Consider the following 27,695-nt stretch of genomic DNA (forward strand, 5'->3'; position numbering starts at 1 on the left):
TGCTCCACTGGACTCTTTAGTGGTAGTGGGGGTGCTATTTGGGGCCCTTACTAGCCTGTTAGGGGCTTGAAGGAGTGACTCTCCTTGCCTAAGGCTTGTCCGAGGCATGCAGGGCCCTGGTGGGTACTGGAACACAGATTCAGGTTGTGGTGACCTAAAAGTACCTCACAGATGGTTTGTTTGGCTAGGCCAGTTTTGTGATTCTGAAACCTGTGCTCTCCTATCCAGGGCTTCTTTGGTGGCAGGCTCAAAGATTGACTCTGGTACACAGAGTAGATTGTGTTAACCACACCTGATGTTGTGCATAAACCAAGTTGGCAGGCAAATCCTAGGTGTACCGTCACCCCAATGGTAACAGCAAAACAACTAATATAATACTAATATTTGCCACAAACAATGCATTAATGCATTCTCACTAAAACATCATCAGTGTGTCTGCATTTAGCACATGGACAGCACACATCTGAACTTCTGCCAGCTGTGCACACTGCATCAGCAATGGCTCACAGTCAGACATTGCAGTTTTTAGATGTTCAGGGCCAAGGCAGCACATAGTTGGTGCATGTCTTTGGCTTCCATAGAATTCAGACACTGGCAAAATGAACACATGTTTTGCAGCATAGCTCTTCAGGCTAACCACTTATTGTACAGGAAGAAAAGAAAACTTTAGAAGTCTGACCCAAAGTCTACTTTGTGGAGGGGAAACCAGCCACAGTGCTGCATGTTAGTGGCACTTAACCACAGACCTGCTAGCCTGCTACTTAGATGACAGGAGACATGATGACACAGCTAACTTAGAAGGCACAGTAAGAAACAGCATATGATCTGGAGAGAAGAGAGGAAAAGTGTTACACTATATGGCCAAAAGTATGTGGACACCTGACCATCACTCCAATATGTGCTTGTTGAACATCCCATTCCAGATTTAGTCCCTCCTTCACTGTTATAATAACCTCCATTCTTCTGGGAAGGCTTTCCACTAGATTTTGGAGCACGGCTATGGGGATTTGTGCTCATTCAGCCACCGGAGCATTAGTGAGGTCAGGTACTGATGTTGGACGAGAAGGTCTGACCAGATTGTGACCAGAGCAACAAGCTGGAAGCGTATAGCTTAATACAGTGTACGTGAAAAATGTATGATGTGTATGGAATGAGACGAAGGAAGGGAAAATGAAGCAGTATTTATTGCAGATTCTGCTTCATTCCTTACTTGTTTAAGGTAACTTTTTTTTTTTTTTGGAAAGGTCTTGGAGTAATATTGAGCATGATTGTGTCACATGGACCAGCACAATCATGTGCTTTGACAGCATGGGAATGACTAAGTCCCACATCATGGTCCTTGATTTATATCTAAGGGCAATTTCATTTATTTTTTTGTAGTAAAATACAGTAGTAACACTGGTACAATAGTGCTGAAAGACAGAAATGTTCAAATTAAGAGATGATACAATTTAAAATGATGTTCAGACATTTTTCATGAAATTCTCTGGAGTTGCTCACTGATGAACTCTGTTTATAATTCTGTGAATCATTTCAGGTTTTAAATTAAAGTGAACTAGGTTTTAAATTCAAGAGCCAGGAACTACAAGGGCGGGTGACGTCATGCAACTGTTGCCTGACTTGCTTTCTTTTTTGTAATGAAGTCTCTTTTGAAATCCGTCCGTACTGCCACGTCATCTGATGTCACTGCCGCACCTGCGCAGCCATCTTGTACTTCTCCTGCGGCCAGAGAGGAAGGAAGAAAAGCAAGGATAAATCAACCGTGCTGTTATTCAGTATAGTAATGTGTGGTAAGTAAAAAGAGCTGACAGAAAGGCAGTGTGCAGCGTGACAGCAGCGGAGGGTAAACAGAGACACAGCAGCGTTCGCCACAGTGCCTCAGAATTACAGACGGAGGAATCATCTGTTATCTAGGAGTCAAAAGAGGAAGGAAAAGTGTCCGTCAGATTTCCACCTTTAAAAAAATACACACCGGCCTTCACCCACCATGAATCCTGAATAGTAAGTATTACTTTTACTTCACTACACCTGCAGTACAAATGGACCATTTTCACTAGTTTCACATCCACTAGTGATAAAACCATGGCGTCGTTAGCGGACAAGCTTTGTCACCTCGTCTACTTAGCCCCCGTCAGCTGGCTGGCTGGCTTGCTTGCTAGCTAACCCAGCGTTATATTCTACACCTGTTTTACGACACGATCCACTTCCTGTGCTGTGATTGGCTAAAATCGGGGACTGCTCGGGAGAGTGGACTACGAGCCAATCCAAGCGCAGAACGAAGACTACTACCAGCCAATCCTAGCGCAGGAGGCGGAAGGTATCGGAATACGGGTTCGTTATGCTAATATAACGAATTTAACCAAACTAGCTAGCTAGCTAGCTAAAATAATATAGGCCTTGTGAAGTGGTTTACCAAATTTGAGCGAGAACTGGTGGACTTTAACACAGAGCCATTCTCCGCTTACACCTTTTTTATTAGATATTTTAGACACGCTGCTTTTTAAACAGACAGTGGGCTAATATACGCTGGGTTGCTAATCGAAAGTGACGCCATTGGTTTACGCCGCAGCCGGTTTCCTGTCGTTTTATTTGGCCTCATTAGGTGAAATGGGTGCATTTCAAACGGACTAGGTCTGTTCATATGAAAATAACACAGAAGCTGAAGATTGACAGAAGTTTAGCCTTAGCCTGTGTCTCCTGTGTGACTGGGTTAGGCCTGTGAAGTGCCAGGGCTGTGGCAGGAGGAGGAGGAGGAGGTCATTGGCGTTAGTGTAAGGGTGGCCGATATGACAACACACTCCCATCACGATACTTCAACACATTTTCACCATACACGATAATTATATTCACAACAGCTCGCTGATAAAAGTGGCTCAGTATTCTGAAAATATTTAAGCTATGAAGATGACTTATACAGACTGGAAATAATGAGTCAGTGATAATAATCACAATTCGTGTGTGGCACGATTCACACACACAACCTTCTCTTTCTGTTTGTTTGACCATTTGGTCAGACTGTGTCCACCTGATCCAAATAACACTTTGTTTCTTCTCAAATTTCTGTCTTGGCCAGTATTACATGTATAATACAGACAATGTGGCCAAGATGTAGTATCATGGTAACAAATGATGTGTAACAAAATATTTACTTTTCCAGAGGTTTGCTTACAGCAGGGTTTCCTGATCAGTGTGACAAAAACAGGGCGATGATCAGTAAATCCAGACCAATACCAAAACTCCCTTAAAAAAATGCTCTTGTACATTTATCATAACTAAAGAATAACACCTTGCAGTGCTGCGTGTGCAAGTGGAGAAGTTTAGGTATGTGTTAGGCATTTCGATGGCAGAGAATCTTGGGGTCAGCTTGGTATCGGATTTGGGTGTAAGTAAATTAGGCTGTTTAATTTGAATGTGGCTTTTAATGTTTTATTATCGATACATTTAATGCACATATGCGCAACATTCAGTGAAAACCAGTGGGGGGAGAAAAACAGGGTTAAAATGCATTTTCAGGTTAAAACCACAGATGTGTCAACACTGGTTCCTAGATTGGGACAGAAATAAAGCCCTATCAGAAAATATGACATTTAAAATAAAGCCCAACTCACCAGGGAATTTATATATTTACTTATTCAATGTTTAGCAAAAAAAAAAAAGAAAATTAGCAAAGAAAAGGAAAAATAAAAGCAATTTTACTTAATTAAATTTCACATGCATGTGTTAACATCCAGTAAGCTGTTTTATACACTGCTGGTTTAATTTGACTGTTTTTTCCCCACAACTGTTTACTGGCTCTTCCTGAAACATGCACTTGCTCATTGTTGATACACACGATACGGTCAGAAAAGCATTATTTGATGCAGTCTCTCATGAACACATTTACATATTACCAATCTCTAAAATAATTTCCCGTTATGTGTGGCCTTTTGACACGGACACGTCAAACTCTATGACATGCTGTATGCACAAAGTGCTGATTGCTTCACAACAGATGTGACGCAACATCTTGTTGCATATGTAACGTTAGTCCTTGGCCAGTTGCATGTGCTCAGAATCCAGAAGGCACCAGAACAGCTAGTCGATTGCAACATTTAGATAGTTAGGAATGGGCTTGAGTCACATGGTGGTGTTTATCAAGGAGATGGGCCCTGTTTTTGTTTACCACTTTATCCAGTGTTGTTATGGTGCATTTGAGTTTTATTTGACACCAGCTTACTAAATATAAAATGTCATAATATTTACATTAAATTTTCTGGGCAGGTTGAGTTATTTTATATAGGTGCTGTAACCATTCACCTCCATGGCTGCTATAAAAATGTTGCTTCCAGAAGGATTGGGAATCAGTACTTTTTTGTGGACATGGGTTAAATATTTGCATGGCACAGTGAGTACTTTATGTGCAGGTCCTTAAAGGAGCATTTGCTCCAAACTCTCCTGAGCTGTGGTGAAATGGTGATGCACAACACAGATGCAGTGTTTAAGATCTATGAAATACTAATACTTTTCCTAATGAACTGTTTTTGAACTGTAAACCTCTGTGGTGATATTTTATCTGCAACGTGATTTATGCTTTTCAGTGACTACCTGTTCAAACTGCTTCTCATTGGTGACTCTGGAGTGGGCAAATCGTGTCTCCTGTTGAGATTTGCAGTAAGTACATAGCTCAGTCAGTCTGTTTTAAACAAAATTAAATAAGATAATGAAACTGGTAGTTTCTGGTAATTAAGCACTTTGGTAAATATGTACTTTAGATGCCTACAGTCATCATACAGGGCTGTGTTGTGAACAGCACTTGTGCGACTGAGTGTAGTGAATATATGAAACATACAGATAGTCTTGCTGAAAACCTGGTTTCATTTGGCCTGCAGTGGGAAGTGGCAAAGTCCCACTGGGGTCTCCTCAGTAAGATGTAGACTTGTGTTTTCCTGACTTGTTAGATAGAGCGAGCCAGGATGTGGGTGGCATTTTGCACAACCTTCAAAGCACAAGAATTATCATAAGAGGCAATAACTCAGAACATTGTCTCTCATATTCACGGTGTTTCATGAAGTCCTTTTGGAAAGCTATATAATATCATTCATTCAGCCATTATGTAATTGATTTTAAACAATACTTATTTGTTTAATGTACTGATTGTGACAATGCATGCTTGTTATCCAGGATGACACGTACACAGAGAGCTACATCAGCACCATCGGAGTGGACTTCAAGATCCGCACCATTGAACTGGATGGCAAAACTATTAAGCTTCAGATTGTGAGTGATGTCTAAACTTTCAAAATTATAAATAATAATAATAATAATAATTTTTGTGTGTACTGGCTTCTAGCCTAGCTAAGCTGTGTTTGCAGTTGGGAAAAATAGGCTTTCACGATCAAATTAATCTGAAGAAAATATACCCAGTGCTTTATTTCTTTTCTGAAAGAAATTCTTGCAAAAAAGTTGCACCTAGTTATATGGCTGTTCATTGTCTTCGATATGCTTACAAAGTACTGATTAACAGTTGTTCATGCTTTCTGGAATATATACTTCTTTTTCTTTTTTTTGTCTTACCATCTTCTCCAATCTGTTCCTCCCTCTCAGTGGGATACCGCTGGACAGGAAAGGTTTCGCACCATCACTTCCAGTTACTACAGAGGAGCCCATGGCATCATTGTGGTATATGATGTCACTGATCAGGTAATGCAACATGAAATATATACCTCATAAGATAAACCAAGTGTAAGAATGCACATACTATGACATGGCTGTAGACTGAAATGGGGATCTCATGAAAAATGGAGGACATGAGCAGAGCATTCTATGCGCTATAGCCTGAGCTTGATACATGTACCAGAGTTATGCATGTTGTTATATCACATACTCTTTGCTTATTACTTAAACTGAATCTTGAATCAGTAAAAGCTCAGATAAAAATAGTTCCAACCATTTATGGAATAATCAGTATAAGACAAGACTTAATTCCTAGTAGAAGTATAGGCACAGTGGCATACTCAGCATCCCAGTTGTCTTGTTTAATAAATAGTCAGTGAGGCAGTGTAAAGGATCAACTTAATGACTGATCCTTGTTAATGATTATTAGTGCTGTGCTGAGATCAAATAGCCTAAAAAATTAACCTTTCTACAGTAAAAGACTACAGCATTTACTCTAGAAGTCATTGGAATTTCAACTCATTTGAAACTTTCGGAAGCTTTTATGAAAAAATTTCCTATAAAGAGCTGGCGTTGAAATTTTGCACACGGTTATGCAGTTTGATTCAGTTAGGGAAAGGTGCTGTGCCACCTATTGGCATGGAGACAAAAATTGATGTAGCTGTGTGCAGTATCCTTACAATGCAGCTAATTGGCCACTTAGTCTTATATGTCAGGGGGGCAGTTTAGAGCATACATTCATTTTCTGCACTTTACTTTTCTGTAAGTCAATTTGTTGAGGTACATTGAAACCTTACTGCGTAAATCTGTTACTGCAGTATCAGCATTGTGCAATTCTCTCTGTAGGAATCTTACAACAATGTAAAGCAGTGGCTGCAGGAGATTGATCGCTATGCCAGTGAGAATGTCAACAAGCTGCTGGTTGGGAACAAGTGCGACCTCACCACCAAGAAAGTAGTGGACTACACAACAGCCAAAGTATGAACTTACACAAGCTTCAGTGTTCTCACTCTGTACTTATAATTTCAGAAAGTGTTTTAATGGTGCCTTTTTTGTTTAATTGAATAAAATGTCTAATACATAATATAAAAACTCTTACATTCTAATCAGAAGGGTCCTTTTATGTGTTTGCAGGAATTTGCTGATTCTCTTGCCATCCCTTTCCTTGAAACGAGCGCTAAGAATGCCACCAATGTGGAGCAGGCCTTCATGACCATGGCTGCCGAGATCAAGAAACGCATGGGACCGGGAGCTACGGCTGGAGGAGACAAGCCCAACCTGAAGATTGAAAGCACTCCAGTTCGACAGTCTGGTGGTGGCTGCTGTTGAAGAGCCTCTCTCTCGCACATACACACACAAAAACATGCCCTCTCTGCCCTCACATACACACACACTTGCATACATCTAGGAGCATAAGAACAGAAGGTGAAGATGTTCTAACATTCTCATGGGAGTAACCACTGCGTTCGAAGCCAAAGCTTGAGGTTTAACTTTGGCTTCCTTGCATGGAGTTTTGTAGCTTCCTCTATGAGATCCTGGTCCTCTCCTTGCTTTTATACTCCTAGACTCACACCTTATCTCTCTCAACCTTTGTCTTCTCAGACCTTGATCTATTCTTCTACTTTATTCTCACCTGCCTTCAATTTCCACCCATAACCCCAATCCTCTACAGACACAGTGATTTCTGGGTCCCTAGAAAGCTACCTGTCCTATGACCGACAGGTGCAAATTCAGAATAGAAAAGTAATTGGCTTTTGGAGGACATCCTATTTATTATATGCACAGTTGAGGGACGCGAGTGAGGAGGGAATGTTACGTAACTATGTTTGTCATGAGGTCTCTCCCCAGTTTTGCATTCACAGATCCCACACACAAACCCTCGTACACTTGTGGAAGTTTCTTTGGATGTTGAGTGTATAAAGAATGAAAAACAAAAAATTTGGCAATATTATATATTTCATATTCTGATCTTACTAGGATTATTATTAATTTTAAGACTTATTGTAGGTTTTTTCCTAATCATTATTATTATATAAAAGCTTACTGCTGTCAAATGAAGGTGTTTGGCGGGGAGGGGGTGGAAAGCTTGATGTCTGGGGTTTAGGCTGGATGACTAAAGCTACTGTTCCCTGTTACCTCATTTAGCTCCTCCCCTGTCATTTGTTTTCAGTGTATTCAGGAGCAGGACATAAAAAATGTTAAATCCATACTGGAACTGAAAAGCCTAGTGGTGGCACAATTTTCTCTTCTGTATTTTAAGTGAAAGTCAGTTGTTGTCCTTCGTCACTGGATGCTTGGTGCAGTAAGGCAGTGGTATACGTAAAATTCATGCAAGTTTTTTGCAGAGCAGTTTGTTTTTGGATTGCAAGTTGAGCTTTTGGTTTTTTTATTAAGTTTTCCTGGTGTCATGGCTTTCACATATTCCACTCTGTGTAAGCTATTCTGTCTTTTGTCAAAATTACTGTAGTTTTTGGGTTTCTTTTTGTGCAAGATGTCTTAGGTTTGACGTGTGCTTTGACATCTTAGCGTTTTGACGAGCTGGTCCTTTAAAGAATCTGTATAGGCATTGCGCATGGTCCACTGTAACAACTCTGTGTTTGACACAACCCATCATCCCTACAAAACTGTGTGGTTTAGAAATGTCTTTGTATGTGTACATAAAGTGTAAACATACATGTAGAGGGATTTAATTTGAAATGTCCCATGAAGGTGTGTTAATCTGTGCGTCGTATCAAGATGGAGGATGATGGGACTGACTGGTCTTGGCATAGAGACCGGATATGACCTCCCATATCCTCCAAAAAGCAAAGTGCAACACTCATGTTTAAGTCCATTTTTGCATTAGGCCTGAAATAATCCTTAAAGTAATCTACAGGACCTTCCTCTATTTGGTCCAGACCAGTACAAAAATCTTGTCTCAAAAAAATGCATTTTTGGCAGTATGAGGGTTATATATAGGTCATCAGATTAAAGCCCCTCTACTCTCTACTACTCAGTGTGATTTCAACTGCAGATAACATAACAATATCCCTTTACTGAATATTTTAGGTTCAGAGCCCATGAGTAGTCACAGCCTCTGGTGGACAGCAGACAGTGTTTTTGTCATATAGAAAGTGGATCTAGAAAAAAAACATAGATGCAGATTGTAGAGTTCACTGTTTAAGTGTTGACCTGTCTTAAATGAGTGCACCAGTGTCTTTCATACTGTAATATTAGATTACTAATAAACTGAGCCATTTAAAACTACTTTTAATGCCACTTCAGCCATTGCTAACCTCAGAATAACAACTGTTTTGGGAGATTAAAGACAATGTTTAGTGAGTGACGGGACTGGTGGAATGGGGGTGGAGGGAGCAGTAGCAGGTTGGTGGGGGGTGTACAGGATGGGGTTGGGTTTACTGTATTTAGGAACATTCCTTCTATTTCAATTACATGTGATGTCTGGGAAAAAAAAAAAAAAAAAAATCTATGTCTCACTTCAGACCTGTACTCCATCACACATTAAATCTGAGTGCACCCTGTTTCCGACATGTTCAGAATGTGTTTTTTTTTTCCCCCATGAGGCTTGCTGTTCTACTGATTTTAACCTATGAATTGAGCTATTACATTGTGATGCTGTGTGTCTGATTAATGGATATGGGCCTAGGGGCAATATTGTAGAGGGGTGGGACATTATTAAAAATGGGGAGGGCTACTTCTGAATGTGATGGAATTTTGCCGCGTGCTTTTTTTGTTTGGCTTTTACTTTTTAACTTTGTTTATTGTTCTCTCTCTGTCATTTGCACATCTCTATGTTGCTTTGGGTGAGGCATGATGAAGGCACGGGCGACGGTTGTAGCGAGCACCAGGCCGGTAGTTCTTCCCCTCTCCCTCTGCTTGCTCACTCTGGTGCTCTCTTTCATAGCTCAGTTTGATCATGTTTTTCTTCTTTCTGTACATATTATTATAAATATATATAATAAAAAGGATCAATGTCTTAAGTGTGGATTTTATTTTTTTTTGTCATGAACAGCATCTTTGATTGCCTGGGACATCATTAGCTAAAAGGTAGACAGTATGGTTAAGTGGGAAGGTGCTTATAGCCCGCACTGCACACACAGACCATGCAGCAGCCAGTTACCAGGAGAATGAAGTGTGGAAGTATTTTCTAATTTGCATATTCATAATCTGGATTACTTGAAGGCTAAAGTGTATGTGATTCTGTGATTTTTTTCCCCCTGTCATCTAAGTCACCCCATCAAGTAATTTATTACTCAAAATACTAAATGATGTATGATCTTTGTGACTAATGCATACCTTTTGCTGTTCAGGTTGCCACATTCGAGGTTATGGAGTTTTTGAAATGCTTCATCCTAGTTTAATATGATTGATGATTGTCTCCACTGAGGTGAAGTCTAGACGACTGGATTTGTTTTAATATTGAAAATGTTTTACTACTCAACTGTGGAGCGTCATCAGTTCTACTCGGTAGCTTAAACAGTCCAGAGACATGACTGTTAAATGTTCCAAATGTACTAATGAGACAGGTACAATCCAACATCAATCTAAATTCATTAAAATAATTGCACACATTGCTCATGTAGGCATTATGGATATTATCTTAATGAGTAGGTGGACATCAAGCTACTACATACATATAAATAAATCTAGTTTGCTTTTGACCTATAAATGGCTTCTATAGAGTATCTTGCTCTCTTCCTTAAATGCTAAGGGCAGTGTGCATAGTGTTGGTGGGGAGGCAATGGTGACCTTGAGTTATTTATAGCCAGGGAATGAGCTGCAGTCTGCAGACACGACTGTACCACTCTGCTCAGACTTCCCTGAGAAACAGAGATGAAGAGACCAGGGGAGGGAGGGGGGATAGAGTCTGCTTAAGCCTTCCTCTCTCTCTCCCTCCATCATGCCCGATCATCACTGAGATTTGTCTAAAATGTGTAGTGTTTCTAATATTGTCTGATATATATATTTTACTCATTGAGCCCAATATCTGTTATGATGCCTGTGTGTATTTTGAGATCCTGGCCCCTATCCACACAAATTTCATTATCCGCATGGTTTCAGGCACAACCTACCTGCCCTGAAATGATGCTCATAAATCTTTCTTAGTACTTTGCTTGTCCACACTAATCTGACAAAAAGCAAACAATCGTTTCCTTTTTATTCCATCACCTTTATTTACATATTCTCTCAACATCATCTTGGTGCAGTAACAGTCCGGTACATTTACTCCTCGAGTCCTTTAGTCCTTTTCTTTCACATGCAGTCCTGCTGTCTCAGTCAACGGGGCCTTGGAAGATGAGCTTGACGTGGCCGTGCTGGCCAGTGAGCCAGGTGCCACAGAATGGGCATGCTGCGTGGAAGGCGTGTGTTCCGTGCGGCAGTGGGATCTGACTCCAGCCTTGCGCTGTTTTCTCTGAGCACACGTGGCCGCAGGGGCAGAAAGCGTGTGTCGGGGGCCCTGCGTCCAGATATAGGCCACCCTCGCAGCCCAGCCACAGGGGCACGTAGGGGCCCACCTTCCTGCACATGGGGCACTCGCGCTCAGCTGCCCCCACTGCCTTATCCTTCTCCCTGCGGAAGCCCCAGTTGTGGTAGCCGTGCACGTGACCGCAGTTCATGTAGACCCATGGCTGCTTCTTGTCGACGGTGGCACGCTGCGCCAGGCTGGGGAAGGCTAGCGTGTTGAAGCCCACCGGACACTGAGGACGTGCAGCATTCAGCTCCTGGCGCAGTGACTCGAGCTGCTTGAGCGTAGGCGTGCGCCGCAGGCCACTCGGGCTCCGCCACAGCAGCGTGGCGCCACACAGGTCAATCAGAGAGCCGTCCTGCAGTGTGTTTGACTCATTCTCGACCTGTGAGAGTGGAAAGCCCATGCACTGATGAGGATGTGGACAGCTCCATGCATTACTAGGCTCAATACTGCTTGAATTTTCAGATAAGTACTCCCTTTCAGACAGTGATCTCTTGCTTTTTCTGCATCTTTTCCCACTACCAAGCATTTATTCCATTTTTTGTTATATTATGTATCACTTTGTCAGGGAATCACCTAGAAATTTTTTAAAACGGACTTGACAGGATTCTTTGTTTTGATAAACTTACTGAAAACTAATGTAGCAATTATTTTCTCTGGTTGGTTGCCTGGTTTGTCTGACTGTGTTATTTCACATAACACAACTCTCCTTTTAACCTTGTAGCAAATTTCAAGGATCGTACCACACTGTGCTGTCTCACCCCTACTCACCAGTTTGCCTCTCTGTTGAGCCGAGCGTGTCTCTCTCAGGGCGAAGACGTTCCCGCACACTGATATCTCCCGCCACACCCCAGGAGTGGGCTCAGACACAAATTCCCCCGCAGGGTGCATCACTAACACCCCATTGGTAGTCAGCCCATCCATCAAGCCGTCTGAGGTCCGCCATTTAGCTGCCCGCTCCTAGCACATAGCCACAGAGATTTTAAACATTCAGTCAATAAATTGTAAATCACAGTGTTACTGTATAACACATACTCTGTATATGGATTAAAGAATTAAAATGCAAAGCCAGAAAATATATATATGTGCACACACACTCACACACATACATATATCTATATATATATAAACTATATTATCTCACTCTTGCATCAAATGCAAGTGTGAGGCTTTTTATAATACAATATTTATGTCCTCATGGACATACAGTATTTTTCTTATATATTTATTTCTCAGGCTTTTTCTCACCCTATTACTCTCCACCTCCACAGAATGGCAGTGGACAGAGGGAGTCCGATGTGTGCCAAGGACATTAGTATGTGTCAGGACTCATGCTGTGGTAAATCTGAACATGAATCACTTACTGCTACAAAACCATCACCATCTTTTCTTTAGCTGCCTTTTAGTTACATTTTTGTTTTGAAATAATGCTTTTTCCTAAATGAGTGAGGAATATTTTTACTTCCACTGCAGTGTTTCAGACTTGGAGGGCCTCCTGTGTGAAGTTCTCTTATAGTTTAAATTCAGAATGGTATGAAAAACAAGTTCTGCCACACTGATGAATATCTGTCTGAATAAATGAAATTTCTTTCAACAAATTAAACAAGTTCACATTGTACACTCTGTTATCATGAGTAATACACATGCTAATAATGCTAATGGTAATAAGATTTAAATCTCTTTGCAAAGCAGCATCCTTTAAAACATTGTTCATCTGGGCTATGATAAATAATTACCACTTCTCAAAATTTTTGTCTGAAAACATGATTAACAAAACTGAAAATATAAACTTTACTGAAGCAAAAGTTTCAAGCTTCCTCAAGCAACCTTTCACAAAGTGCCCATAACTACATCATTCCACTATAAATTTATGATGTTTTTATGAAAATAATTGCCCCCTTTTTAATCAGGGTCCCTCAGCAGTAATTTCTGTTTACAATATAGTACTAAAGATCCTAGCACATGCAAGTACCTAAAGTCCTGCATTCCATCTTCTCAAACGCTGCCCATGCTGCTCAACACACTTGTAGAAAAGGCTAACTGTTCACCTTTGATCCTGTTAGACCATAATTACAGAATGACAAATATTGCCTTCTGTGACTGAGCAGCTTGGGAGCTGTTCAAAATTCAAACGGCTTACAGAAGGTGCAAGCTATTCCTATCGGTCATTTTAATGGCAGACAAATTCAGTTGTGGCAGTGTTTCTTTTCTTGGTTCTTTTTTTTTTTTGCTACCTCAGTGATTGCCGCTATGACTCACCCCGAGGAAGATGTTTTTGGAGGAGTCGAAGCCAGCAGCATAGATGCGGGCTGTGTAGGGGGCACTACGCTCACACATGATGCGGCAAGCATAGCGAGAGATGGTGCTCTGTGCTGACTGGCCCCCGTCTCCACCCGCACCCCCCTGACTCTGACCTTGGCACTGCCCGCTGCTGCCCGCCATATCCGTCACCACAAAGTCAATCATGCTCTCTGTGGAACGGCCAATCTTGGAGGAAAACAAATGTACATGAGATAACAGTTAAGGTGAAAACTAAGCTCTAGTGCCCTTTACAATGACTAAGTACAATGCTTTGCTTAAGTATTCACTCACTCCCCCACTTGAACTTTTGTACATTTTGTAGAATTACAACCTGAAATGGATTTAACTGGGTGGTAGCATCATGTTGAAAGTTAATCTTGGCCTCTTGCTTCTATGACTAATTCTCTCTTTCCCTGGACTTTTGGTAGACAGCCTCCTCTAGGCAGAGTTACAATTGTGCTATATTCTTTCTATTTTTTAATAATGGATTTAATGGGTGTTTAAAGTTTGGGATATTTTTAATAACCAGATCCAGATTGATACTTTTCCAGAAATTTGCCCCAGGCCATTTGCTCCTTGGTCTTCATGATGCTGTTTCTTCTCTAACAAACTCTGGGGCCTTCCAGGAACAGCTGTATTTATAATAAGATCACACCTTAATAACACACTAATTAAGTGAATTCCAGTGGCAACTGGTTGCGCCAGAACTAAAACAGGGTTTCATGAATACTTCATAGCAGTCATAGCATTTATTATTTATTTTTTTTGGTAACCATTTTGCAGACCATTTTGGAATTACCCCCTATCTATTCTAATAGATTTCTATAAATCTATTTTGTGTAAATTTATGACATTAAAATTCCAGTTAAATCCATTTCCTTTCCAGGTTGTAACACTACAAAATGTAAAATGGTTCAAGGGGGGGTTGAATTGTTGTGCAAAGCATTGTATATGATTCTTAATTTGTTTCAAATGATGATTCCCTTTTCTCTAAATTGCAATATTTAAAAACAAACAAACAAACAAAAAGAAAACATATATATATATATATATATATATATATATATATATATATATATATATATATATACACACCAATCAGCCATAACATTAAAACCACCTGCCTAATATTGTGTAGTTCCCCCTTCTGCCACCAACACAGCTCTGACTCATCGAGGCATGAACTCCACAAGACCTCTGAAGGTGTGCTGTGGTACCTGGCACCAAGACTTTAGGAGCAGATCCTTCAAGTCGTGCAAGTTGCGAGGTGGGGCCTCCATAGATTGGACTTGTTTTCCACCACATCCCACAGATGCTCGATCGGATTGAGATCTGGGGAATTTGGGGGCCAAGTCAACACCTTGAACTCTCTGTCATGTTCCTCAAACCATTCTTGAAAATTTTTTGCAGTGTGGCAGGGCGCATTATCTTGCTGAAAGAGATCACTGCAATTAGGGAATACTGCTTCCATGAAAGGGTGTATATGGTCTACAACAATGTTTAAGTAGGTGGTACGTGTCAAAGTAACATCTACATGAATGCCAGGATCCAAGGTTTCCCAGCAGAACATTGCCCAGAGTATCACACTGCCTTCACCCACATGCCTTCTTCCCATAGTGCATCCTGGTGCCATTTCTCCCACAGGTAAGTGACGCGCACACACAGACCGTCCACATGATGTAAAAGAAAACGTGATTCATCAGATCAGGCCACCTTCTTCCATCACTCCATGGTCCAGTTCTGATGCTCACGTGCCCATTGTAGGCGCTTTTGGTGGTGGACAGGGGACAGCATGGGCGCACTGACCGGTCTGCAGCTACACAGCCCCATACACAGCAAGCAGCGATGCAGGGGATGTAGGTTCGGACTAGACAGGCTAGCCTTAGCTCTCCACCCACATCAGTTCACCGGTTGTCCTTCCTTGGTCCACTTTTGGTAGGTACTAACCACTGCATACCGGGAACACCCCACAAAACCTGTCATTTTGGAGATGCTCTGACCCAGTCATCTCACAATTTGGCCCTTGCCAAAGTCCCTCAGATCCTTACGCTTGCAACACAACAACTTTGAGAACTGACTGTTCACTTGCCGCCTAATATATCCCACCCCTTGACAAGTACCATTGTAAGAAGATAATCAATGCTATTGACTTCACCTGTCAGTGGTTTTAATGTTATGGCTGATTGCTGTATATCACCTTAAGGTGCTGTGGAAAAAAGAGATTTTCCGAGGTTGAGACAACAAGATGTGTCACTTATAAGGTACTGCTATCAAATATAACTGTGTTTACCTGAAACATATCTGTGTTGGAGTCATGTGTGTACTCTACTATAACAGAATGACTCCTTGACAGTGTGTAGGAGATACTGTGCTGGCTTTTGTTGCTCAGTGCCTGAAACACACACACAGAAATACACCACTCCATCAGATTTTCATCCTTTGTTAGCGCTTTCATTACACCAGTATATGGAACAGTACAGAGGGTGCTCTCAAAATCTCAAATCTTATGCAATGGCCACTGCAATGTTATATAATGGGTTTTTACTCATGGCATTTAGTGGGAGAACCAGGAGATATGCAGGTGGATATGTAGGACTACATTTAATGTCAGGTTACAGATTTTAAGCCTACTGTTACTGAAATAAAAAATAAAAGGTATACCTTTAAGTCATTGTGTGATCGAAACTTTGGCTTTCTATAGAGTAAGAGTGTTTGATCTAATAGTGATTTCCCCACTGAGCAGTATGTTATGGTACAGTAAGGTATTAAATCCATAATCATTCATAATCAAAAACATTTTGTCATTTCCATTAAGAAGTGATGTGTACTGTAGTCTCTCAAACTGAGTCTTTTGCTAGAGAATCTGTTAATGACAGTCGACTTAGTGAGTTCATTAAAAACTGTCCCTATAAATAGAACTGCTTTTCTATTGCTATTTCTATTTGGCACAGTAATTGTGAGTAGTAGCAGTGTAGCCAGAGTTTTCTCTTTTCAGATGTCTTGAAAAGAGGTAATATAGCAGTTTTATCATAAAATGTTGTTTTTAGAATCATTTTTATTTACTATTTTATTTACTATTTTATTTTCTCACAGTAAAGTTTTCTTTTCTCTGATATTTAGTTTTGGCTGAAGTTTGGCTGAAGGGCTTCCTATTTGCCATATGTTCGCTAAATGGAGCATATTATAAACTCACTGAGCACTTTAATAGGAACACTATGCTAATACTGGGTAGGGCCTCCCTTTGCTTTCAAAACAGCCTCAATTCTTCGATGCATGGATTCCTCAAGATGTTGGAAGCATTCCACTCATCGTCATGTTCATGAAACCAGACTGAGATGACTTTTGCTTTGTGACATGGCGCATTATCATACTGGAAGTAGCCATTAGAAGATGGGTAAATTGTGGCCATGAAGGGATGCACATGGTCAGCAACAATACTCAAATAGGCATTCAAGTGATGAGTAATTGGTGTGTCAAGAAATCATTCCCCACACCATTACACTACCTCCACCAGCCTGGACTGCTGACACAAGGCAGGTTGGCTCCATGGAGTTGGTGCCAAATTCTGACCCTACCATCTGTGTGCCTCAGCAGAAATCAAGATTCATCAGTCCAGGCTACATTTTTCCAGTCTTCAGTTATCCAGTTTTGGTGAGCCTGTGTCCACTGCAGCCTCAGCTTTCTGTTCTTGGCTAACAGAAGTAGAACCCGACGTGGTCTTCTGCTGTTGTAGCCCATCCGCCTCAAGGGTCGACGTATTGTACATTCAGAGATGCTTTTCTGCTCACCAAAATTGTACAGAGTGGTTATCTGAGTTACTGTAGCCTTTCTGTCAGCTTGAACCAGTCTAGCTATTCTCTGTTGACCTCTCTTGCCAACAAGGCATCTCCTCCCACAGAACTTCCGCTCGCTGGATGTTTTTTCTTTATTGCACCATTTTGAGTAATTCTACACATGGTTATGCTTGAAAATCTCTGAAAATCAGCAGTTATATAAATACTCAAACCAGCCTGTCTGGCACCTACAATCATGCCATGGTCAAAATCACTGAGATCACATTTTTCCCCATTCTGGTTGATGTGAACATTACCTGAATCTGCTGGCCTGTATCTGCATGACTTTATACACTGGACTGCTGCCACGTGATTGTCTGATTAGATTATTGTATGAATGAGTAGGTGTACAGGAGCTCCTAATAAAGTGCTCAGTGAATGTAATATCTTGGTGGAATGTAAGTAGTGCACTATATTCCCTAAGAGAATGCCATTAAAGAAAAGGAGTAACTCTGGATTTCAATGTTGTTTGTCTAAGATTGCACACGTTTTCTATTTTTACTAAGAATACTAAAGTATTGATACACTTGGTTTTGTTCAAGTGCACTCACTACCATTACTGCTGGCCAGCACGTTTGCTGTGTCTCATGTTTAATAGCAGTTCTAAGAGGTAGGCAAGTGAGGGAGCAATGCACAATTTAATACAAAATAAGTTATTGGCTTATTACCCTCCTAGAAACTCCTAAATTCACAAGTAACATTGTGCAACGAGAAACGGTACAGGCTACAGAGAGTTCTGAACAGGCTTATATTAGGTGATGCTGTGAATTCTCACCTTTGACACCAGAGGTGTGGATACATTGTGGATGACATCAGGTTTGACGCCGTTGGCTTTGGGTCTCTTGTAAAGAGCTAGTCGACTCCTCCTGCGCCCTTTATCACCACCCACTAGTGAACCATTATGTCTGCATATAACAGAATTAAAGATATTAGCTATAATGATTAGAGAAGTAAGTTATAGTTCCCTTCAAATGTGATGAATAGTCTTGCAAAGTTTAATGTTTTAGGTCATGATAAATGGGCTGACCTGTCAGTAATGGTTAACTGGGGCTAACCAATAATTGCTTCTACAATATACATTGTTTTTGGTCAACAGGTCAATAGGTCTAATGTATATTTATTTTGGCCAGGAAATTTACATATATACACACACACAAGCAACAAATTTCATTATCCTTCTTTTGCCAATTCAAGGATGTGAATCATCTAGACTTTCCAAAATGACTAGGGAAATGTTTTTAAACTCTCCCATTGATGGTGGAAAGCTGTCTCACAATTCATCAACGGTCAATAACTCATTCAGCACATGAGCTCTCTTCTTTCTCCTTATATTGATTGTGAACGGGTTAACCATTTCTCCATCTCTCCCTCACTAATGACCAGTGGTCTCTGCTCACTTTCTCTCCCAGGCTTTCATTTCTCTGCTGTGCTTGGTGGTTGTGGGATTTGAATGATGTCTTTGTCGGTAGTCAAATGATGTGTTTTACATCCGTGGCTGAAATCTGAAGATAAGTGAATGGAACAGCTGTATCTGTGCAGCACTAGTAGAGCCTGAATGATGTTACGTTCATTCATCCAAAAGAAAGGATCATAACAGGAGGCCTATTTATCTGAAGGTAATTTTACCCTTGAACTCCTTCTAAACTACATTCAGCAGAATCTTAGTGGTGTGTAGTGTTGTAGAAATGTTTTAGCAAAATGAATACTGTATATGTGGAAATACAGATCTGACTATATTGTAATAATCTTTGGCTGATATTACTTATATTATTATTACTTAGCATCATACAATAAAATATATAGTAATAGATAAAGCTTAGAAATGAAAAAATATATTGTCAGTGTACAGTTCTTATAATTAAAATGGATTGTACACAGCAAACATGGACTCACAAGTCTCTTTACTTTCCTAAAACAAATCCACTATGAATATTTTTTTGACATTAGCAAAAGCCAGTATTATACGATCACACCCATGTTTAATATTATCATGCTGCCCTAATATTTTGATGTGTGTAAATGTGAGTTTTCTCAGTTAAACCGTGAATAAAAAACATTTATGTGCGAGGAAAACCCCCCCCCTTTTTTTTTTTTTTTTTGGAACTTTCCCATATTTTCTCCCAATCTGATCAATTTCCAATTCCCACCCCCTAGCTAGTGTATTACACGACAGCTGCCAACCAGGGAGGGTGAAGGCTATTGCATGCTTCCTCCAAAACATATGGAGCCAGCCAACTACATCTTTTCCAACTGCTGCTCCTGCCACATCGCAGGGCGGCTGAACACAGTCAGAGGAGAGTGCTAACAGCCCTTTTTGATATACATGAGATCACACTCGCCCATGATTGGTTAGTATGGTACGGTTGTACGGATGGTAGTGGCATTGTTGGGATTTATACTCGTGATCTCCTGATGATAAGGCGAATGCTTTACTGCTGAGACGGTGGAAGAACCTATCTAAAAAAAACTAGCAGTGCACTTTGCATGGGCACCACTTTACAACAGTTTTGTCTGTCAGCCTTTCTAGATATTATTTTTGCAGTAGCTTATTGAATTAAGCTGAAGCTATTGTCTGGTCCTTGTCTGTGTACCAATTTTCCAGTATCAGTTGTACCAAATCCAAAAAAAAAAAGAGCAAATAATTCTCCTTTACAGAGAGAGGTGTGCTTCTGTGAGACGACTGTATACAGTGAACGACACACACATTGCATTAGCGCGTGCTTTAACAGGTTCTCTGATAATCTGAGACACTTTCCTGCAAACACAGCCAAGATTTATAAGGAGACCAGGAAAATATCCAGTGCCAAGCAAACAGTTTTTGCTTTGTGTTGGGGAAAGTGTTTAATATGATGCTGTGCTTCTCCAGACGCAGTGTTGAGGAAAATGAATCTAATTTACCAGTAAATCAACCCATTAAAATAAAACACAAGTTCAATATTAGACTTAGTTCTCAGATAAAGTTCAATTATTTAACTAATCCATTTACATGCTCAGTTCTTTTAAACATCACATAGGAATCCACCTAGTTGGTGCTTTTACCTCACAGAACACAGAGGGGAGGGCTGATACACAGTTTTGATGGACACTTCTAGCAGCCAACGGACATACTAGTTAAATAAAATTGTCGTGATTTATCAGCTTCCCATTGGTCATTTAAATGTCGCCTATGGGTAGACAGGAGCATGCCCACATTTCATACAGCCTGTAGAAAAAAGTGAAAACCACTTTTTCTATAGTATAGTAGAGATACATGTTTTTCATCAGAACCTGATGATCACTGAATACAAGGATACATCATGACATGCAAAGCATTGTATTATTTCCAAAGTGAAATAAACATTCAGCTGATTCACATAATTAGGTAACTCTAGCCTTCCTAAAACTATTAAATGATTAAATGTTGATGTCTCACAAGCCAGAATTTTGAGGCTACAGAATGTTCTTACCCCAGCACGATCAGCTCTCCATACTTGATAGGCTCCTTGTCCCCAGGGAATATGGCATCATGGGATTGTGAGCCAGAGTCTAGAGGGGGCGACGGTTGGCTCTTGTTGCATGATGGGCGCAGCTCCAGGGACGGAGGAGGGCACAGGGCCTCAGAGCTTCCTTCTAAAACCATGTCTAAGGGCCACGTGCAGGGACTCGCAGCTGAGAGAGAAAAGGAGGTCATTCATTAGGTATGATGTTGTGTTGCACTTGCACTTTTATCATATGCCTTCTCACTTGAAGTCTTAGGGACAGAAAAAAAACAACAACATAGGGTTCTACCAATTTAATACTGAGTAGAGTTGTTGGAGCTGATCAGTATCCAATATGATTTTATAATACAATCCACTTGTATATTTTATGCAATAGACATGTTATGTGACTTGTACTTCTTGTACATAAACAGTCATTCGTTCATTTTCTGCTTTTCTAATGGGTGTTGTAGTGGCAATCGTAGGGGTTTGCAGTGTGTAAATCCAGACTTCTTTATCCCCAGCCACAGGTTCCATCTCCTCCTGAGGGATCCCTAGTCATTCCCAAGCCAGCAGTGAGATATAATCTCTCTAGCGAGTCCTGGGTCTCCAGTGGGACGTGACCGTTACAGCTCTATAGCTCATGGGCTCACCACGGTTGTAAAGAGTGATTATTTGAGTTAACGTAGCCTTCCTGTCAGCTCCAACCAGTCTAGCCATTAACCTCTGACCTCCCTCGTCAACAAACCATTCCCACCCACAGAACTGCCGCTCACTGGATTTTCTGGTTTTTGGCACCATTCTGCGTAAACTCTCAAGACTGTTGCACATGAAAATCCCAAGAGATCAGCACTAACAACCAGGCCATGGTCAAAGTCACTGGAGATAATATTTTACCCCATTCCGATGTTTGATATGAACATTAAATGAAGCTCTTGATCTGTATCTGCAGGATTTTATGCATTGTGCTGCTGCCATATGATGGGCTAATAAATGCATGAATGAGTAGTGGTATTAAAGTGGACAGTAAATGTATGTTTGTGTTTGCTTAAAAATATAAAAGTGCTGTGTGCACACTAAAACAGAATTATGGACATACTAATATAATCATCAAAATTATTCATTATACATAAAGTATATAATCAGAGCTACATCAAAGACAATTATGTTGACAATGTATATGTTGGATTCTATTATGTAAACCTTTATGAGTCTATCTAACCTAGAGATGATGAACAGCACAAATCAACCAGCCGCAGTTCTGCTACGGAGCAGCAGGGTTGTGGGGGTGTGATGCTAGGATAGAGCAGACAGAGGGGAAGGGGCAGGCGGGAGAAAAAGAGAGAGAGAGAGAGAGAGAGAGATGAATGGCGAGAAGACAAAAATAGCACTGGCATGCCAGTGCAGGTGATGGAGGACAGAAGCATGGCTAAAGAGAAAGCCATGTAGTGCACAATGAGACAGAGTGGTGAAGGCTACATCGAGCTAAAACATGCAGGCAGGGCTATAACAAACGTGTGTGTATGTGCATGTGTGCGCGTGTGTGTTAGGGGATTATATATGCTTGCGCATGAGCTTGGCGGGGTGATGGATTGCCTGCTCTGTGCCATGTACTTTCTAATCAACCCACTGTCACAACCTGGAGGAGGAGACTGGGTAAGAGAGAGAGAGAGAAAGAGAGTGAGAGAAGACAGGGTGGACATGGGGGTTAAAGAAAAAAAATAGCCAGAGAGGAGAAAAGAAAAAAGAATGTGACAAGAGAGTAATAAGGATTCAAAGGAAATGCTGTATGATATAACGAAGGACAAGACGAGGAAAAATAGTGAGATGGTTAGTGCTTTCTTTTTCCCACATCATGTCTTAGCTAACCTTTTGCCTTTAGTAACGACAATCCTCTCACTCCAGGCACCATCTGCCATTTTCTTTTCTTTACTTGCTTCTTTTCTTTTTTTGTCTTTTCTAAATCATGCCTTTCTTTACCTCCTCCTTCCTCTCCACCATTTGATTTTTCATCCATTCCTCTCAACTCCTGTCTTCCAAAATGTGCCCCATGCTATCTCACTTCCCTCTCACAATCCTCTTTGCTGCCTCTGCAGCGTGGTGAGAGAGAGAGTGTGTGTGTGTGGGAGAAAGAGGGAGACTGTGAGGGAGAGTGGGAGAAGGAGAGTCTGCATCATCTATCTCCATCAAGAAACTGATGAAGGGGGTTGCTAAATATACACATGTACGGAAATGATCTCCAAAATAACTTAGCCTATTCCAGTCTGATCTCGCCGAGCTTCATTCTTCATCGTCTGTACACGCTTCGCAGCAGAACCATTAGCAAGCTCTCAGTTTAATGTCGGCGCTGCAGTCTTCATGCACAGCGCGTACCTCGGATGCTGCTACTGTAGCAAGGCCAGAAGCACCACAGAGTTTTGTGCCTACAAGTGTTTTACTTTTAATATAATGATTAGCAGTAAATGCTTGTCATGATCCTGCATTTGCTATGCTAATGTTCTGTACACAACAGCGTCTGGTATACGTTAGCAATGTGTTTGTAATAGACTTATTTACAGGCTGTATTGGAGAAGCATTTACTGTTTTCATCTGGTGGTGGTGATAATGGTGATATTTTTATATTACTGTATTATTGTACTGTGTAATCATATGGGTTTTTACTGTAGCCTGACATCATTATTTCCTCGTAAAGCTATTACGCATTACACTGTCAAGATAATTGAGTAGAGCTGCATAATGTGGACGAAAATAGCATAGTGCTACACATTGTGTTGTGCAACACATGGTTGTGAATCCATGATGGAGCATGGTTATAGAATGACTAGCATTAATTTTACCTCAAATCATTTTAGTTGTTTTTTTTTAAAATCCAATTTATACAAACACCCAGAAAACATGCTCACAAGATACAATAAAAATGTAATTTGTCTGTATGCTCATTTGCACACTGCAGACTCCTGTTGCAAATATTGCAAAAGCCAACACTGTGACAATGAGTAACTTTATATTATTATATATTGTGTATCCCTATAATACAGACGTCTCTGTGTTGTAATGGTGCAGTTTGTTCAGAGTGATGGTCCTGTGCGTGTTTTACTGTCCTGCCTGACCCAGCTTGATGATTCCTGGACCTGCCAAAAGACGCGAGAACAAAGAAAGAAGATATGTAATCGTATCTTTCTTTTCTCTCTAGATTTCATTCATTCTATAATATGATAACACGTGTGTGTAACGAGGACCTGTATTACTCTTCACCATAAACTTCACGCAGATTCATATTTTAGTCACATAGCTGATTTTCCTATGCCATTTTGACACCTTCTATTTTCCACCAAAAATTATTACGCCATATAGGGCCTCACACACACAGAATCCTACATTAAGGCTTTGACCATCCATCTTAATTTGATGCTGTATACAATATATCCTAAATTGGACACACGTTTGAGGAGAGAAAATGTCATTTTAACTGTACCAAACACAAATGCCAGGAATACCAGGAAGACTGGGATCTCTGCAGGGATGGAACACAGACACTACCACCTTTCAGAAAGCCCTGCATCCACAAAGAACAAATCTGCATTTAAAGAAGTATGAAAGCCAGAGCCAAGAAGTGAGCAGAAAAGAAAAAATCATCACTGACCCCTTGCACCAAGACCACCGCATATTTGAACTCCTTCTCTCCAGCAGCAGCTTCAGATCAAATCCACTAAACACTGAAAAAGCTTCTTTCCACATGCAATCAGACTTATGAACCCTCCCACACTTGTGACTTGCCAAGATGCAATAACATTTCTGTGCAATATGTATCTGTGCAACATTCTCTTCTGTGCAATATTTTTAACCTACAGTTCAATAGTTATATTTCATATATACTTCTGTTCATACCAATTATGTTGTCAATGTCTTTGTTATCTATTTTCATATGTAATGCCTATATTCACAATGAGAGCTCAACAGCAGATGTACACTGTACTGTGTGAGCAACAGCTTAGTGCTATACTAGTGCTAAATTTCTCATAAGCACAAATCAAGGTGTTCAGAGCCCTGCGTAATACTCCAAAGTAGATTACGTGTCGGAGAAGTGCAGATCCTAATAGTCCTGTTAGTCCTTTTCGCTCTCTACATGGACTTGCTGAAGCAGTCTGCATGTAGCACTAATCCTGTAAGCTACCAAAGGAGAAAATCTTTTCTCAACTCCGGTATGTCACAGGTGGATCTCACAACCACATCCACACCCAGACACCCACGCACACCCCCATACACACTACAGACATACGTAGAAACCTGTATGAGTTCCACCAAAAAAAGAAAAAAAGAAATTCAACAGTTCTCGTTGCCTAAAAAAAAAAACCCCACAGGCAGTGCTGAGTCACTGTGCCTAATAAATAGTCATATTTCAACCACCATGTCATGTCCTCTATGGGTCTGATACTGCTAGTCATAAGTGATTTGACATCCACGAAATCACGCCAAGATAAGAAATACGAATCTGACACTGACATTATCATCATCATCCAGACACACTGTAATTGCATGCAGTAAAAACACTGCTGAGGGTCAAAGCAGCATGTGATTGCTATCTTCAGAAAAGGCCTGGTAACAGAAACTTCCTTCAATTTCAAGACACCATTATGGCTTTACGGCTTTACAGCCCTGCTTGAAGATCCTATGCTTTCAGATGCTAGACTGCAGGGGCTTATGCGTCTACAGTAATTCACTCATACAGACACTGTTGATTGTAGATAAACAACCCAGGACAACTGACAGTAGCTTACTCCACCAACCAACCTTGTCCATGATGCTGCACTTTAAATCATACTGCCTCACAACTGACAGCCTCAGGCTGATTATTTAACATAAACACCAGCCTTTTGCTCGAGTAACTACAAGCAGAAAGCACCAGCACAGGGCCAAAGCGTCATTAGATGTGCTTAGGCTATGAGGCTGGAAATATTGATCAGTCCACACAGCCTAGCAGTCTGGGAGTGTGATGGGAGACACACAAGGGATTTTCACTCACTGCGCACAGACACCAAACAGTCTATTGCAGGAACGACATCACCATAGTTCGACCTAAAGACAAGAAAACAGTGTATGGACAGAAAAAAAGGGACAGATATGAGGGAAGGCAAGGCAACACACACCCGCTGATGTTTGCGTCGTCAGTCCTGATGGCTGCTTGAATCCGCGCGTGGCATCAGAAGGGCGCGTGGCGCTGCTGCTGCTGCTGAGGTCCTCGCGCTACGATGATGTGGACGACGCGCTCATCGCCACACAGAGACACCGGGGTCATTACGGTACACGGTGAGGGTAATGTTAATCCGACAGAGGAATTTCGCTCCGGACACGACATTCACTTGACACGCCCATCCCTCCTATGCGTTCCCCTTCCAAGAAATACCACAGACAAGGTGTTTCTCCGTCGCCTACAGAGTGGGTGTGTTGGCTCGGTTAGAACGCCGTGACTCGGTTTAAGCCCCGCCTTACATGCTACAGATAGCGGGGTAGGCACAGGCTCCGCCCACCCGCTGGTCTGGTCCACCCCGCGCGCTCTGATGCTCTCCGAGCCTCAGCACCAATCGAGAAAACACCACCAGAGCCTCATGTTTTCGAGGTCTTCCTCCGCCTCTTAATATACTGTTTTTAATTATGTAACTGTCAGGTGTTGTGGAGCAACATGCAGTAACCCAATTAAGAAAAAAAAAATCCACATACACATTACATGACTATGACTATGTGGACACCTGACAGTCATATGTGCCTATTCCAAAACCATGGGCATTAACCCAGAGCTGGTCCTCTCCTTTGCTGTCATAATAACCTCCACTCTTCTGGGAAGGCTTTCCGCCAGCTTTCAGCATGTGGGAAGTGGTAGGTCAGTTGGCCTAGTACTCAGAAGGTTATGCTCCCACTCAAAGCCAAGCTACCACTGCTGGGCCCTTAAGCAAGGCCTTTAACCCTCAACTGCTCAGTTGTGCATGTGCGATAAATTTAAGTTGCTCTGGATAAGGGTGTCAAATGCTGTAAGCATGGCTGCTGTGGGGATTTGTGTTTATTCAGCCATGAGAGCATTAGTGAGGTCAGGTGAAGAGGCCTGGTGCACAGTTCATCCCAGAAGTGTTCAGTGGGGTTGGGGTCATGGCTTGGGCCTCTCAAGTTCTTTCACAGCAACTTTGGCAAACCATGTCTTTATGGAGCTCGCACAGGGGCATTGTCATGATGGAACATGGGCTTCTTAGTTCCAGTGAAGGGAAATCTTAATGCTACAGCAGACAAAGACATCCTAATACAATTGTGTGCTTCCAGCTTTGCAGCAAACGTTTGGGCTCACGTATGGGCATGATGGTCAGGAGTCCACAAACTTTTGGCCATATAGTGTATGTGATCACGTTAAAAATTATGTGAAGGCATTTTAGCATTTATGACCAGAAATTGCACATGTGGATTCAGATACACATCAATAATATGGGCTCACACATAAAAACTGTGATCACGTGTGAACAGTAAATGAATTGTGCACAAAAATGTGAAAATAAATTTAGTATAAATCAAAAATAAAAAACATGCACTACATGTGAGATGTCCAGATGTGAAATATAAAAAAAAGTGTAAATTTTACAAGTGAATCTTGTAATTATTCACATGTGAAGTTCGTGTGACTTTTCTGTACTCCCTCACAGTATCAGTCTATTTATAATCCTAATTTATTAATTTTATTTCAATTTAAACTCATTTTAATGCCAGAGGAAAAGAGACATATAGAAAGAGATTGAGTTGATAGTCAATTAAATTTAATACAGCAACACTGAACGTTATATTGGCAGGGTGTTCCTGTCATTTGGAACCAGTACAGATCCAGAGGGAGGTTGCTCGAAAAATGCAACAATTACCCTATGATAATATTATTTGTATCTAATATTATGTCATATGTTCCCTTTGTGAATTTGTTGAAGGCCTCAGTGTTCACAGAACCACATA

At 41.0% G+C, this 27,695-nt stretch overlaps 2 protein-coding genes across 3 annotated transcripts; one reads left to right on the forward strand and one right to left on the reverse strand.

Moving 5' to 3' along the window:
- Positions 1–1,674: 1,674 nt before the first annotated feature.
- On the forward strand, positions 1,675–9,632 carry rab1ba (zRAB1B, member RAS oncogene family a). Its single transcript, XM_026936344.3, has 6 exons — positions 1,675–2,001; positions 4,578–4,650; positions 5,161–5,256; positions 5,584–5,679; positions 6,499–6,630; positions 6,787–9,632. Exons 1-6 carry the CDS (start codon positions 1,988–1,990, stop codon positions 6,979–6,981), a joined length of 606 nt encoding a protein of 201 aa, XP_026792145.1. The 5' UTR covers positions 1,675–1,987; the 3' UTR covers positions 6,982–9,632.
- A 1,169-nt stretch (positions 9,633–10,801) lies between these two features.
- peli3 (pellino E3 ubiquitin protein ligase family member 3) lies at positions 10,802–26,209 on the reverse strand. Of its 2 annotated transcripts, none has more exons than XM_026935869.3 (7): positions 25,862–26,209; positions 20,703–20,904; positions 18,032–18,161; positions 15,714–15,815; positions 13,382–13,609; positions 11,894–12,082; positions 10,802–11,504 (listed from the first exon to the last, which is right to left on the reverse strand). In XM_026935869.3, the coding sequence occupies exons 2-7, from the start codon at positions 20,873–20,875 to the stop codon at positions 10,926–10,928; spliced, it is 1,401 nt and encodes a 466-aa protein (XP_026791670.1). In that variant the 5' UTR covers positions 20,876–20,904; positions 25,862–26,209; the 3' UTR covers positions 10,802–10,925. The 2 variants fall into 2 exon arrangements, with proteins under 2 accessions (XP_026791670.1, XP_034159181.1); XM_034303290.2 differs by lacking the exon at positions 25,862–26,209 and adding an exon at positions 24,358–24,547.
- Positions 26,210–27,695: the final 1,486 nt, after the last annotated feature.

The sequence above is a fragment of the Pangasianodon hypophthalmus genome, chromosome 4 (assembly GCF_027358585.1).
Source record: "Pangasianodon hypophthalmus isolate fPanHyp1 chromosome 4, fPanHyp1.pri, whole genome shotgun sequence".
NCBI classification, from domain to species: Eukaryota; Metazoa; Chordata; class Actinopteri; order Siluriformes; family Pangasiidae; genus Pangasianodon; species Pangasianodon hypophthalmus.

What these genes read in the sequence shown, in the direction of transcription:
- peli3 (XM_026935869.3), bottom strand. Translation starts at nt 20,875, where the DNA reads ATGGTTTTAGAAGGAAGCTCTGAGGCCCTGTGCCCTCCTCCGTCCCTG. An exon ending in CCACACCTCTGGTGTCAAAG is followed by an intron (nt 15,816 to 18,031) that starts GTGAGAATTCAC and finishes TGTGTGTTTCAG; the next exon opens with GCACTGAGCAACAAAAGCCA. An exon ending in CCAAAAACATCTTCCTCGGG is followed by an intron (nt 12,083 to 13,381) that starts GTGAGTCATAGC and finishes GCTATGTGCTAG; the next exon opens with GAGCGGGCAGCTAAATGGCG.
- rab1ba (XM_026936344.3), top strand. An exon ending in GTCTCCTGTTGAGATTTGCA is followed by an intron (nt 4,651 to 5,160) that starts GTAAGTACATAG and finishes CTTGTTATCCAG; the next exon opens with GATGACACGTACACAGAGAG. An exon ending in TATATGATGTCACTGATCAG is followed by an intron (nt 5,680 to 6,498) that starts GTAATGCAACAT and finishes TTCTCTCTGTAG; the next exon opens with GAATCTTACAACAATGTAAA.